The 14,326-nt window shown below is 45.8% G+C and overlaps 6 protein-coding genes across 6 annotated transcripts; 2 read left to right on the top strand and 4 right to left on the bottom strand.

Annotated features, from left to right (window-relative positions):
* Nucleotides 1-229: 229 nt before the first annotated feature.
* On the bottom strand, nucleotides 230-1,666 carry HD556DRAFT_1309900 (uncharacterized protein; the record flags this gene model as incomplete). Its single annotated transcript, XM_041300340.1, has 7 exons — nucleotides 230-456; nucleotides 496-573; nucleotides 644-721; nucleotides 825-918; nucleotides 1,077-1,156; nucleotides 1,195-1,243; nucleotides 1,352-1,666. 7 exons carry the CDS (start codon nucleotides 1,664-1,666, stop codon nucleotides 230-232), a joined length of 921 nt encoding a protein of 306 aa, XP_041158151.1.
* A 1,707-nt stretch (nucleotides 1,667-3,373) lies between these two features.
* On the top strand, nucleotides 3,374-3,526 carry HD556DRAFT_1240612 (uncharacterized protein; the record flags this gene model as incomplete). The annotated part of the gene is made up of 1 exon (XM_041298131.1): nucleotides 3,374-3,526. A coding segment is annotated over one exon (153 nt), but the record flags the coding sequence as incomplete, so codon positions are not given.
* Nucleotides 3,527-5,791: 2,265 nt separating this feature from the next.
* HD556DRAFT_1309901 (uncharacterized protein) lies at nucleotides 5,792-7,352 on the bottom strand (the record flags this gene model as incomplete). Its single annotated transcript, XM_041300341.1, has 7 exons — nucleotides 5,792-5,885; nucleotides 5,934-6,103; nucleotides 6,155-6,349; nucleotides 6,406-6,555; nucleotides 6,612-6,730; nucleotides 6,766-7,111; nucleotides 7,161-7,352. 7 exons carry the CDS (start codon nucleotides 7,350-7,352, stop codon nucleotides 5,792-5,794), a joined length of 1,266 nt encoding a protein of 421 aa, XP_041158153.1.
* A 1,057-nt stretch (nucleotides 7,353-8,409) lies between these two features.
* Nucleotides 8,410-8,871, bottom strand: HD556DRAFT_1445252 (uncharacterized protein; the record flags this gene model as incomplete). The annotated part of the gene is made up of 1 exon (XM_041306904.1): nucleotides 8,410-8,871. The coding sequence occupies one exon, from the start codon at nucleotides 8,869-8,871 to the stop codon at nucleotides 8,410-8,412; it is 462 nt and encodes a 153-aa protein (XP_041158154.1).
* A 185-nt stretch (nucleotides 8,872-9,056) lies between these two features.
* HD556DRAFT_1432910 (uncharacterized protein) lies at nucleotides 9,057-12,062 on the top strand (the record flags this gene model as incomplete). The annotated part of the gene is made up of 10 exons (XM_041305173.1): nucleotides 9,057-9,339; nucleotides 9,445-9,560; nucleotides 9,617-9,620; nucleotides 9,714-9,907; nucleotides 9,968-10,597; nucleotides 10,619-10,647; nucleotides 10,726-10,750; nucleotides 10,775-11,073; nucleotides 11,172-11,647; nucleotides 11,731-12,062. 10 exons carry the CDS (start codon nucleotides 9,057-9,059, stop codon nucleotides 12,060-12,062), a joined length of 2,388 nt encoding a protein of 795 aa, XP_041158155.1.
* A 236-nt stretch (nucleotides 12,063-12,298) lies between these two features.
* Nucleotides 12,299-14,315, bottom strand: HD556DRAFT_1520164 (PLP-dependent transferase; the record flags this gene model as incomplete). The annotated part of the gene is made up of 9 exons (XM_041309149.1): nucleotides 12,299-12,707; nucleotides 12,757-12,811; nucleotides 12,861-12,934; nucleotides 12,987-13,258; nucleotides 13,307-13,400; nucleotides 13,456-13,597; nucleotides 13,646-13,835; nucleotides 13,888-14,126; nucleotides 14,182-14,315. 9 exons carry the CDS (start codon nucleotides 14,313-14,315, stop codon nucleotides 12,585-12,587), a joined length of 1,323 nt encoding a protein of 440 aa, XP_041158156.1. The 3' UTR covers nucleotides 12,299-12,584.
* Between the last annotated feature and the right edge of the window lie 11 nt (nucleotides 14,316-14,326).

The raw sequence follows: 14,326 nt of genomic DNA on the forward strand, positions 1-14,326 counted from the left end.
CTTGTTTCTGTTGCACCAGTTGCATCTGTAAAACTAGTCTCTGACACAAAGTGCACTGACTTGGCCAAAATTCCCTAGCCGAGCCCTTCCAAGATCCAACACTTGCACTGGGCTTATCCAGAAGCCGCTCCGAGATTATTTGCACATGTACTAGGCCGAAGAATATCCTGCTGGGCACAACTGTTGGCCCTTCCGAAATCAGATGCCTATCATGGGCCAGACCAAATAACTAGCTGGCCCTTCGAGAATGCAATGCAGTCCCATGCCATATATTCGGCTTAGTCGGCCCTTCCGAGATCAAATGCATATTCTCTTGGGCCCATCTGTAGGCCCATCCAAGACTACCCGGCATATGTACTGGGCCAAACAATAGATGGGACTGTATGTTGCCCCTCTGGGCGGGATCATATGCATATCCGGTGGGCCAAAAAAACTTGCTGGGCCCATCCGTGACCCCTACCAAATCAGTACCACATCCATATACTAATGGCTCACCCATTACTACCGGGAATTCCTTCATGGTAGGCCCACCCGACTTGCCTGCATATTGGGGCCCACCTTGACTGGCCCGATCTGCATGAATGTGCATGTGCTGGGCCAGTTTGGGCCTTCCGGATATTGGTGCACTGGGCCTAAACCTTACCAGCCGGACCGATCCGCATATTGAATGTGAGGACCAATTGGGCCCTTCCGGATGCTTGTGTACTGAGCCAATCCGCACCTGAATTTGTTATGTGCCGGGCCAGGTCTTGCATATTTGACCTATCCACACACTGAATTGGTATCTACTGGGCCCAAAATAACCAGTTGGCCCATCCACTAACCCTTCCCAGTATTGTGATGGGCCCAGGAATAACCGGTCGGCTCACTTGTGCCCTCTTCCGATACTGTCAATAACCAGCTGGGCTCATCCGTAAGCTATTCCGATACAAGCTGAGCCCATTCGCCAGCCATGCCTGATACTATTATGGGCTCAAAATTTTCCTGTTGGCTCTTCCGACATCAAATTTCCCCAAGAATAAGTAGCTAGGCCCATCCGTACCCCCCTTCCGAGATATATAACTGGGCCCATGTACCTTGTGGCCCATTACAATTGTCCCATTCATGCTATGGCATCGACACTTGGCCCACCCGCTAGCATGGGCGCTATTCCACACTGTGGGCCCATCCATGCATAAGCACACATGGGCCCACGTTGGATGGCCCACCTAACTGGGTCGATTCTCAACCTTTGGCTGTCCGACTAAGTCGAAAATAAAGTACTGAATTATGTGATTCTGGAACCATTCTCTTAATTTCTGCTTATGCCTTTAGTGGCTACTCTTCTAGAACACCTGTTATATGAACTTACCTTCTGCCGGATCTCTTTTTCCCCTTCAAGCTCAGCTTCTTGTTCTGGGGTGAGTGGTAACAGGCCGCTCTCGTCACTAATATTAGTGTCACTGCTGTCATCATTCTGATGAACAACTGCCTCCCCTTCGTGCAGAGGAGGGTTACCAGTTGGTTTCCAATATTTCAAGTGTTCCAGAAACAGACTAAACCACCTCGGAAATAGGAGCTCATAGAAACAAGTAAGTTTTTGATCTTTTTGCATGTTCAGAAACTCAGGTAGCTCATTCTGAAGCCACTCAAGCTCTTCTGATGTGGTCCATCTCAGAGGAGCCATCTCCTAAATTAAGTCTGTTAGTCCGCCCCACCCTTTCATGATAAAAATATAATGCACGAGAAATTTTTATGTTTGAGTTTGTCCCTTTTGGTCAATTGGTGAGTTATTGGGAGCAAGCTGAAATTCAACTGAGGCATTCATTTTTCTCCAGCCAATCACGATCTTAATGGATTTTTCCGAAGTGTCTAGACCACGTAAATTTTCTCAGTCTCTTGCCACCCTTACTACCATCCAACTATAGCCATTTTTTCACAGACATGGACCAAGACAACGGCTCCATCAGATGCAAATGTCATGGGTGCTGCGTGCAAATGCTACCGCACCCATGTTTTACAATTGAGCAATTTCTACAGGCCATCTATCTTGTGCAAAGTGGATGAGGCAAGTTCACTTTTGCGACATCACTGTGGCTCTAATTATAATGGACTTCAACAGTTGGACCAATGACCTCACCACAACCCATTGGTTGGGAACACAACCCTGACGGTGCTGATTGTTTAGTTCATGCTTTTCATTGTAGGTGCTGCATTTACGGTTAGTCATTTAAATTTAGACTCCATATCACAGACTCAATATTGACCATGCTGCACAGCCCAATGACCTCATGATACTGGATCACAAGTAACGCCCAAGGAAGACCTGCCTGCCACTGATGCAAACAATTGGGCATCAGAGAGTGACGACATCAGCTACCCAGAGACCCCCCAAATTCGCACATACTATGAGGACAGCAGCGATGATGAACCTTCTTCTCCACAAGGAGAAGGCATTGTAGCACTCGGACTGGCATTGGTCGTGTATCCTGCCAAATTCATAGGTGTCTCACATTATACTCCTCAACACTCCTTTTACCTTCTGAGAGTTCCATGCACTCATCCGAGTCGTTTGAAGGTCATCTGTCCCCTTCTGAGGCCTGTATACACTTCTGATCCCTCGTACCATGTCCTTTCCGTGTCTGTTTGACTTTGCTGGTGCGTTTTCACTTGGTTTATCTGTTATTGATTATGTCTTAGGGGCACATACATTGGAATGCCTGATTAATATGTATAGCTGCATGCCTTGTGCGCTATTACATGCATATCTCTGTAGCGGCTCACCATGAGTCTTATTACATTTCAGATAGCTTATCTCGCTACAGGTTTCACCTATGCAGATTCTGGACCTTCACGCTGTAGGATATAATCTAGCTTGCTAGATACTCGCACTTCACTTCACTTTCCTTGCTATGAGTCATAGTTTGTAGAGTCACTTCGGATAGTCATACTTCGCGCAATCAATCTTTTTGTTCATTCGGAACAATTGTTTGGCCTGACCGCTGCCATTTTGCATCTCGCTGTCTCTTAGTTCTTCCAATAGGCTTTGTTAGTCGTACTTTGGTACTTCTGCTAGTCTTACACTTCGACACACTTCGACAAACCCGCCGTATTTCTCTCTCGGAACCTTCGCTGTTTGCTGGACATTCTTTGGATGCTTCGCGCAACCTCGGACCTTTGTTTCTTGATGTCGGACCACCTTTGGACACTTCGGACGCACCTTTGGAAACACAGAACATGTTTTAGGTATCATTCCTGTTCTCATCTTTGATCTTAACAAGACATCCCTTGCATTTTATATCAAGAGGTAGTTCTATAGGCAGTCTCTTTGGGACGAGCATCACACTCGCACTTTGGGATTCTAAGGTAACACTATTTGTAGCGCCTACACAGAATCAACTCTTTACACCGCGTTGCTCACCTCATCCCTATCTACGGCAAACATTTCATTCCCCTCGACATCACGTTACATGTGTCCTATGATGCTTTTTGGGTGTACTATGTTAATAAGTATGTTGATCATCACATGTTTGAAATCGCATCATAATGTTCAGTTTTACTACTATACTTTGGTAATTTTACATCTTGGTAGTAGTTGTATTTGCTTGAATCTTATTATTTCCCTTAAACTTCTGTATCCAGTTGGAGCTCTTTTTGTGCCTTGAAAAAACTTTGACTTTTGGCAAATTATCCCACCTTTTCGGCAAAATGCAACTTTTACTCAAAGTCCAAGGCTGAGTGCTGATTAATCAGCTCCAAGCCAAATAAGGACTTTGTGATTTTACTGATGAGTCTGTCCTCAATAGATAGAGCTGTAGCCTCCCACCATAGAGGTCTGGCATTGGTTCTCCTTGCAGTCCTTCCCGTTACAATGGTCTGTGCAGCACATAAATTTGAACTCGAAATAGTGGCAGCTGCTGTCAGCTTTCAAGTAACATTGTAAGGATATCATGAAGTGATCATATGCTGAGCTTTAGATGCAGCTGAAAGGTCAGTGAATGTGTGAATGAAACTGAATGAAGAGGGGGACATACATATAATCTCATCATTAGTTTTGTCCCAAACATTCGAATCAAGATCCATGACATGATTCACATTGACCCAACAACATATATGAAGAACTCGATCGGGAGGTGTTGCCAGGCAGGAACATCAGGAAATTCACACATTACTTAATGTCCTTAATCAGCTTAACTCACTTATCTCAAAATTTGTTTGCTCTCTCTCACATCATTCACCTGGCATATCTTATATTTTTTGAGTGTGAAATATAATAGACCATGTATATTAATATACCTCAATGATGTTTTTTTGAATACATTCAAGTTGAAATTTCGGATAAGTAGATCCCATTTCACCAAGGCAGTTAAGTGTAAATAAGTTCCATTTAAGCGCAAATAAGGAATGTGTGAATTTCCTGATGAAAGGACCTGAAGAGAAAGTAGAATATCAGCCAGCGGGAAAAGCCCATGTAATATTGAATCTCCGGAGGGTGCCAAAATTTCATGAAAGTCAGGGATTTGGCCGACTCTAGGGCTATTCTATGTAGACTCTGGGGCCGAAGTCTTAGGCCAGTCTGGTGTTGAAGTCCAAAGCTGAGCTAGAAGAGACGCAGAAGTGAGTGACATCGAACTTTTACCTTATGATAAAAGGCTTCATGCAGCCATTCGAGCATCTTAGTTCATTTGCAATGACTGAGATGTACGTGCCTGTTATTTCACTTATTATATTCCAAAAGCTAACAAGTACCTAGTCTCTACTTGCTCTAGGTACATACTCAATGTAAAGACAGTCCATTTGCAATGACTGAGATTCTCTACTTGTTCTAGCTCACTCTCCAGGTGCCCATCACTATCTATAAACTACATCTGGGGCTTCGCCGGCTGACTTCAGGTGGAGTTCAAACAGAAAAAGTGTCACGTGTCAATAGCTAACACAAGCTTTTCCCCCGCCGCCCACCACCTGCCTTCCTGCCAATGCAAATGCCTTCCCGCCAGCCCGCCATCTGCTGTTGGAATGCTACATTCATGCTCCACTCAAAATGCACACTATCAGTAGCCTTTGTTGTCCATTTCCTGCCCATCTGCCCTTCTTAATTGCCTTCCTTTTCTAAGGCTAATACTTGCACAATCACCCACTGTCCTGATTCCCTGTCAGGGCTGTTTGGATGGGCAGAAGGGGCATGGCAGCAGGCAAGTGGCGCGAGGGGGTGGGAGATTGTGTCAGCCATGACGCTTTTTCATCAAAGAATGTTTGAACTCCACCTGAAGTCAGCTGCCAAAGCCCCAGACCAGCCCAAGACTTTGGCCCCAGAGTCTATCACATCGGGGTCAGCAATATTTAAGAGTGCTTTACATGTTGTACAAAATGTAAAGCACTCTTAAATATTGCCTGACCCTGATGTGTATGTAGAGTAGCCCTAGACATCAGGAAAAGCCTCCTAAGCTAATTAGAAGATATTAGAACTAATTAGCACCAATGCTTCGTTATTATGTCTAAATTAGACAAATTAGAGCTTTAGCAGATTTAGCTCAGTTATTTTACCCCCTGATAAAAACACAAGAATTAGAAAGAATTAGAAGTTATTCAAAAACATTATCTTAGACTTATTACTATTGTGTTTGATTTTAGATGAGGGATTCAACCGAATCAGACAGCGTTAGACGAAAAAGATTATTCTTTGATTAAAAATGGGTATATGGGTAGGCTAATATAAAGAACGGTGCGCGCTACAACCAACATGGTATAGATAACAGGAATCAGCTTCGCAAATCGATATTGTGCACTATGGATACGAGTGGGGGATAATTTACTAGTCTTCCATCATATTGTTGAGGTCAAGGAGCTCGAATGCTTCCAGTTCACTAGTGTGGTCACTGGCATTGGCACCGCTGTACCTCAACTTACTGCGCGCAAAGTAAGCATCGAGACAACATTTCCAAAGGGGAACTCACTGTGCAGCGTCGTAAATATCGGCCATCATACAGTGGAATTTTGTTGGCGCATCCTTCTTCAGTTTTTCCAGGAACCTGACATGGTAGTTGTACGTCTCACTGAACAGGTTTCCCGTGAAGTTGAATTTAGACGGTGCGCCTTGCGACTTCCACAAAAGGGCTGCATACACCTTTGCAACGAGTTAAGTGGCATATTCATACAATGAAGACAAGTACATTACCGCAGTTGCAACCAATGCCAGCAAAGGGATAGGAACTTCAGGACGCTGTGCTTTATTGTTGGCGATTTCGATGAAGCGTCCCGCAAATTTGATGCCGACAGACTTCTGGTTATAAAAGAGCTGCCAATACGTTAAGAATATCAGAAGTTCACCCTGGTAGGGCTTCTTCCCGACGGGTAAAGCATCATTGTTGATCTGAATAATTTCAACAATGTCAGTAATACAGGCAAAAGGAGATATGTTGATCCTACATCGAACTTCAAAACATAGATATATGCAAGCTTCTCCAATAGTCTTCTCGCTTTTGCGGTGTCCTTGTGTCCAAGGCAAAAGTAGCCATCAGCATTTGCGCATGCTTCTTCCTTCAGCTCACGACGCATTATCGGAACACAAGCATCCACCTCACATGATTGACAATAGTTAGAGAATGATTTGAAATTGCGCAAGTTGAACTCACCAAGCTACAGAGCTGTAACGCATACTGTTCGTCCGATTGAAGATGTTTCTTGATCACATCCACACCTTGTTTCGTGGCAACAGCTATCAATGTTTGCAGTGCGACTTGATTCTTGTCAACTAGTTCGGGATAGCCATGTACGAAAAAAGGTAACACTTGACTTCCACAATTGCAGACTGAAGAAGTCTGCGAGTCTCTGAGTTCTGATCAAGGAGCTTCACCTTTCCACCTTCTGTTTGAACGAGAGAGGCCATACTCCTAGTCTTCGATGCTTGACTCAGAGTGTCAGAGGTAAATTTTGGTACAGTGTCTTCATTGTCAGACAGAAATTCTGACTCGCCGCCAGTAGTGGGATCTTCAATAGACTCCGAAACAGCATCATCGACGTCAAGATCAACCCAGGTTGGAGTCTCGGTCATTTGTTTGCGATCTCGCACAAACTCCGATTTTGAAGTGCCATGTGATGCTTCCTGCTGCTTGTCGGTGACGAGTGATGCGACCTTCAAACCAACTGTGAGTTCATACAAGCTTAGTGGCGCAGTGGCTAACCTCAACCTCATCAAAAAGCAGCATCGCAGTAGTACCTGGGTCTTCATTCTCACTAGCGCCGCTGCCAGCACTCTCATTACCATGGTCAGCATCTGAATCACCGGGATTCCAGTCGTCCCGATTGTCCTGAACATCGTCGGAGTCGGCACCGCTCTGTTCACAATCATCCTGAGGTAATGCTATGTCTCGCATGGCAAATGTTCGACAGAGTTTGGCAGGTCATTGATAACGTGGGGCTGCTGCACATCATGTGAGACTTCCTTTTTGTTACATAAAAGCGACCTAACCTTGCTTATAAACCACTGCAACTTCCATATTGTCAAGTGAGTTGCTGTCTGCATCCACTGAGTTGCGTTGACGCTCTGCCCAAGTTTTTTTATGTAAGTACTGACTCTTATTTCGTATAAAATAATTGATGCACTCAATGTTGAAGGCTTTCTTGACTGAGTACTAGGTGCTGGCATCTTACTAGCGGAACCAGCCCTCTTTTTTTGCGCAGGATGGTCGTGGCCTGACCTTTCTGCTGTCTTCATTGTCGCTGTTGCATGTTTTCGTCTTGGTTTATCTTGCTTCCAGACTGAGTCTCAGGTCAGTTTTGCTTTTGATGGTGTTCTTGGTCGCTCACCTGCATTTTCTATAGCTTTTTTCTTGGCCCCACGTGGTTCTGTTGTACCACAACGGTCACGAGGTGTGGTCATTTTTTTTGAACGATAAAAGGAATGAATGGGAAAGGCTGGGACTAAATGAGTGTGAGTGTCAAAGAGAAGGGAATGGGGCGGAGGATTTTACTAAAGGCAGTGCATTTATGTAGCGGGTGAGGGACACTAATTCTTAGTTTCAGCACAGCCTGGTCTCGGACCTTCGGGTCACCGTCTTTTCATGTTTCAACACCCCTTAGTCACAGCACAGCCTGGTCTTGGACCTTCGGGTCACCATCTTTTCATGTCTCAACACCCCCGCATATGGAGGATTGTACCGCTCGCATTGTCTCAGCTTCATCGTCTCCTCGCTCGTTACCACCACCTTATTACACTGTCTTTTTCTGCCCAATTTTCAGCCAACTGTATCACTCGTTGTCTCAGTTTACCACCGCCATCAAAGCACTAGTCTCGGCCACAGTCTCTGTCCCTGACTTGCATTAACTTTAGGTGGGTTAGTGCTTGAACTTATTTGTTCGCTCGCCCATTATTTACCACACCTTGAGTCACCTACTAGTAATCCTTACATCAACTTCGGGTCATCCTCGCTCCTAGCTCGTCCCAGCTTCTTCATCTCCAGGTATACCACGCATCATCTCAGCATCGTCGTTTCCAGGTATCGCACGCATTGTCCCAGCTTCATCGTCTCCATGTATACCACACATCGTCTCAGCATCGTCATCTCCAGGTATACCACGCATCGTCTCAGCATCATTGTCTCCAGGTATCGCACGCATTGTCCCAGCTTCATCATCTCCAGGTATACCACACATCGTCTCAGCATCATCATCTCCAGGTATTCTAACTTTACTATCTCCAGGTATCGCACGCATTGTCCCAGCTTCATCATCTCCAGGTATACCACGCATCGTCTCAGCATCATTGTCTCCAGGTATCCTAACTTTACTATCTCCAGGTATTGCACGCATTGTCCCAGCTTCATCATCTCCAGGCATACCACGCATCGTCTCAGCATCATCGTCTCCAGGTATAATGCATCGTCTCAGCTTCATCGTCTCTATCCTAACTTTACCATCTCTAGATAACTATGAATATGCATCGGGAATGCTCAGCTTGTGGCCATGATGATCTCACTGTAACCGGTCTCAGCCAACATCTTGCAAAGAGTCGTGACCCCCGTTGTCAAGCGCTCTACAGCCAGTCACGATCTCAAACAAACAATGAAGCCGAACTTGCCATGGATGGCACAGATGAATTTGAGGGAGACTACTATGGAATTTACAATGAGGACAAGTTAGAATGGCCTGCTGAGCAGGCAACTGATAGTGACTTGGATGAGGCGACCAATAATGACTTGGATGATAATTTCCTCTTCAAACCTGAATGGGAGGCACCCTCGCTACCTCATGCTGAGCAAGATCACAGCTTACTAGATGACATGCCTGCCTTCGAACACGACAAGTCAGAGGATATTCAACGGAATGCTCATCAAGACGTTGAGGAGTGTGCACAAGGCCAGCGTGGATTCGTAGTTGAGCCTTATCCAGATCCACACGCTGGCCAAAGGATTTCACACGATTCAGTTGACCACACTGCTAATGTGGCATACATGGCACATCTCGCAGATGATGAGAACATATACTATCCTTTTGCTTCCAAGATTGAATGGGAGGTTGCAAGATGGGCGAAGCTTCATGGAGCGAGTTTGACAGCATTTTTGGACTTGCTATCCATTGACGGAGTGAAGCATTTGTTTGTTTGTTTCACGAGTATCCAATTAACGGCTAATTCTACTAGGTTGGTGAGCGCCTAGGGTTATCATTCAAGAACGCAAATGAGCTGAACAAGATTATCGACCACGAACTTCCGACTGGACGCCCAAAATTCAAATGAGAACAAATTGTTGTTGCAGGAGAATCTTTTGATGTCTATCATCATGACATCATTGAATGTATCAAGTCATTGTATGGCGATCCTGACTTCGCAAAATACCTTACATTTACTCCTGAGCGCCATTATGCTGATGAAGATCAGACCGTTCGTCTGTTCCATGACATAAATACTGGGAAATGGTGGTGGAACACACAGGTATGAACTCTCGAGTGTGACACCAATTAGACTTCATACTAACTTATAACGGCTGGCTAGAAAAAACTCGATCAGCAATGTCCAGGTGGAACCATCATTCCGATTATCATCTCAACAGACAAAACACAAGTCACATTGTTTCGCAATAAGACCGCATACCCCGTATATCTCACAATCGGTAATATTCCAAAAGAAATCCGGCGTAAACCTTCACTTGGTGGTCATATCCTTCTAGCCTATCTACCAATGACCCGACTGGAACACATCACCAACAAGGCTTCACGCCGTCGGTCTATTGCAAACCTGTATCATGCGTGCTTGAGCCGTGTGCTTGCCCCTTTGCAACATGCTGGATTAGAGGGTGTCAACATGCGCAGCGGCGATGGTGCTCTTCGCCGCTGCCATCCGTTGTTCGCGAGCTTTGTCGGTGACTATCCCGAGCAACTCCTAGCTACCGGTATCAAGTTTGGCGAGTGCCCGAAATGTGACGTCGACGTGGACAACATGGGAAGTAATACAGTACCACTTCACTTACGAAAACTCAGTGAGGTGCTGGATGCACTTGCAGCACTCGATCAAGGAAATCTCGCCTTTGTTCGTGCATGCGCTGCAGTGGGAATCAAGCCCGTTATACATCCTTTCTGGGAGAATCTCCCTTTCGCAAATATTTTCCAGGCTGTCACACCTGATGTGTTGCATCAGCTATATTAGGGTTTGGTAAAATACCTTTTGGGATGGCTGTCGGCTGCTTGTGGAGCTGCAGAAATTGATGCTCATTGCCGACGGCTTCCTCCAAACCATCATATTTGACTATTCAGCAAGGGTATCACCACCTTATCACGTGTAAGCAGCACTGAACACGCACAGATGTGCCGATTCCTCCTCGGCATCATAATCGATATTCGCCTCCCCAACAATCTTAATACAGGTCGTCTTCTACGAGCAGTACGCGGGCTACTCGACTTCCTATACCTTGCGCAGTACCCGTGCCATAGTTCTGAGACACTTCAGTCATTAGACGAGGCACTAGATCTTTTTCATGAAAACAAACTCATTTTCATCGACCTTGGCATTCGAAACAATTTCAACCTCCCGAAGTTACACGCTGCTCGACACTATCCTCTGATGATCACGCTGTTCAGCACAACTGATAATTACAACACGGAGTACACCAAACGGCTGCATATTGATCTTACAAAGATGCCTACCGCGCTACGAATCACAAGGATGAGTTTGCCCAAATGACTTGCTGGCTTGAACGAAGGGAGAAGATCCTACGCCACCAAAAATATGTTAGTTGGCGACTCGCTGATGGCCACCAGTCTGATCCTTACCATTCACGTCCACCTGATATGACATTCAGCCGCGAGCAAGTCATGACGAAACACCCCAGTGCGAAGGCTGTCAGCCTCCAAAAACTGGTTGAAGACTATGGCGCTACTCACTTTCGTGAGGCCCTTGCACGCTACATTGCTCAGCAGAGTCGAGGCAATCATTCTGCACCTCTCCGTGGTCAAGCACTTGATGTGCTGGCACACGACATCCATTTTCCATTCCACCGACTGCCTGTCTTCCATAACATCAAGTGGTGCTTGGTCGATGCCTGTGACCATGGCGAGGCACGTGTCACCTTGGACAGTGTCCATGCAAAACCACAACGGAGGCTGGGCTCTCGTTTGGTTGCTCGCCGATCCGATACAGCTCTGGTGAGCCTCGGTGCAGATACAGATGATCTTCAAGGTATGTACATAGGCACTGTCAGTCAGCATTATATATTACTTACTGTTTACCGAGCCTAGGTTTGCGCGTTGGGCAAATTTGAGTCATCTTTTCCTTACCACCAAAATCAATACCACTGTTCTTCCCGCCAACAGTCCGCGTTCCTACTCACCTTGCATATGTGGAATGGTTTACACCATTTTCGCCTGCTCCTGACCGAAACAGTGGACTCTATAAACTCTCGAGATCTCTGCGTGGTGGTGACAGAGTGGCGAGTATTGTATCAGTGGCGGATATCGAGCGCAGTGTGCACCTTATACCAAGGTTTGGTGTCATGGCCCCGCAAGACTGGATGAGTGACACAGTGCTTGAGGATTGTGACACCTTCTGGTTAAACCCGTACATAGATCGACATACTTTTTCAAAATTCAGATAATGATTGCTAATCGTTGAAAAATCACCTTCGAAATTATCATTTTTAGCAACCTTAGCTGTAATTATACGAATGTTGTAACTTTATGTGAATTTTAGCAAATTTATGGAAAATTGCCTTAGGAGGGTTTTCCTGATGGAGTTGGCCATTTCCTGGACGTTCTCAAAATTTCAGGACAGACTGGGGTTTATATCTTGTGGGCATATAAATGACGTTGATCTTGTGGCAAATATCCATACCTCATAATGACGCAGTTTGATTTGCACATTTACAATACTGGGAAGGTGAGGTGGAGCACATTACATTGTTGGAACTTGGAATGAGGAACTTGGCACCATATGTTGTAAGAGATGGAGCAAGATGGAGAAAAGTTGTGTCAAAAATAAAATATAGTAATCGATTTCCAGCAAGCGGAGCGGAGTGGTGCGCTTGAAGTTTGCGCCCTGGCACGCGAGACGCACGCGGGTGGACGACACTCCAAGGTCATCATAAGATTATATAATTGTGGATGGACATGCCTAGACTCTACACAAGATACTCCGCTAAACGTTGCAAACGCTCCCCAGCCTGCCTGAGTGTCTCCACATCCTTGCAGAATGCGAAACGCGCAAAGTTCTCACCGATAGTGCAATGCTCCTCACAATAGAACTATGCGATTGCATGAATATTGGTTCAACCTGGAAGCGTACTGACTTACCTCGCTGACAGGGATAGATGATACACCAATTTCAAGGGCGATAAACCAACAGGCCCTGAGTCGTGGCCGGTTAGAACGAACAGAGCAAAAATGAGTACACATACTTGAAATCACGTCCTCGGCCTTGAACTGGCTCTGGGAAGGGGTAGTCCTCAGGGAAATTGACGCGTGAGATATCCTGGAGATGAAACATGTCAGTTGGCTATCTCGTCAGTGCAACCGGTACGTACCAGAAGCACGAAGTAGCTGCCTTCGGGATGACTGTATTTCATACCAAGCTTATCGAACGCGCTTAGGAGTATGTTACGTCGCTCTTGATATTCCTTGAGCTGATTCTCGAAGAAACCACGTTCCGCAGCTTGCTCGAGTCCAGCAGCAGCAGCCTCCTGTAGCGGAGAATTTGAACAGAACACGATTCGCGTGCAGGCGGCGAGAGTGGGAAAGATGATTGATGGCGGGCCAATTAACCAACCTACACGCCAGCCTGTGGCAGCGAACGCCTCTGGCACATAACGTAAGATGGACCTCTATGGCTGAACTATTTACTCACTGCCAGCAGACAACACAGTTACCGTGCGATCCCACATGCCCGGTAGCGTGGCAAAGCGGACGTGCTCCTTTCCGTCAAAGACGAGACAGTCGTACTGGAAGCAAGTAATCGTTGCATAAAACCTGTAGTAACACGAACAGGAAACATACCACTTCATCTGCCATCACTAAAAGATTGAATTCTTCTGCGAGAGCAGCTAATTTCTCCAACTCTTCTCTCGTGAATACTTTACCGACGGGGTTATGGGGGGTATTGATGATAATCATTTTTGCTTTTGGAGTGATAGCACGGCTGTAAGGTTATAAATAAAGACTTTGATCTGAAGATGAGTCTGCATACCGCAATTCATCAAAGTCGATCGTCCAGTTACTATTATTTGGTGTCACAGCATCCGTTTGAGGATGAAGGGGGACGTAGACAGGCGTTCCGCCATTGAAGGTGACAGATGGTAAATATTGGTCGAAGAAGGGCTCGAACATGATCACCTCGTCTCCCTGCTCAAGGAAGGCGGTGAAGACGGAATATTGTCCTATACAGCCCTGAACTACTGGTTGACTCGTCTGCAGAATTACTAGACGAACCTTGGTTTGCTCCACTTGTTACGAGAATCTCAGTCTCGACATCGAGAACTCTATTGAAGGACTTCTCATAAAAGTTTTTGATGGCGTTCCGGAGACGAATGCGCCCCTTTGGATGGGAGTAGTGGTTAGGTAAAAGCGATTTGAGAGCTTCATCTGCGGCATCTGTGACCCATTTTGGGGGCGAGAAGTTCATATACCCTTGTCCAAGATTGATACAGTCTGCGGGAAGGTTCGCTGCACTAAAGAAGATTGATGAATTGGCATCAAATTATCACAAGATGTAGATCAAGTTACTTGTAAATTGACCACACGTCTTGAGCCAGCGCCCGACCACCACGAAGTCGTGAGGAGAAGGGAATGAGGTTGGAGCGATCGCCATTGAGGGCGCCTTTGGAAAACTGAGCCAAATTTCCACCGAGAGAAGACATAAAACGATATT

This window comes from Suillus plorans, assembly GCF_016647745.1.
Source record: "Suillus plorans strain S12 chromosome Unknown HD556scaffold_43, whole genome shotgun sequence".
Taxonomy (NCBI): Eukaryota; Fungi; Basidiomycota; class Agaricomycetes; order Boletales; family Suillaceae; genus Suillus; species Suillus plorans.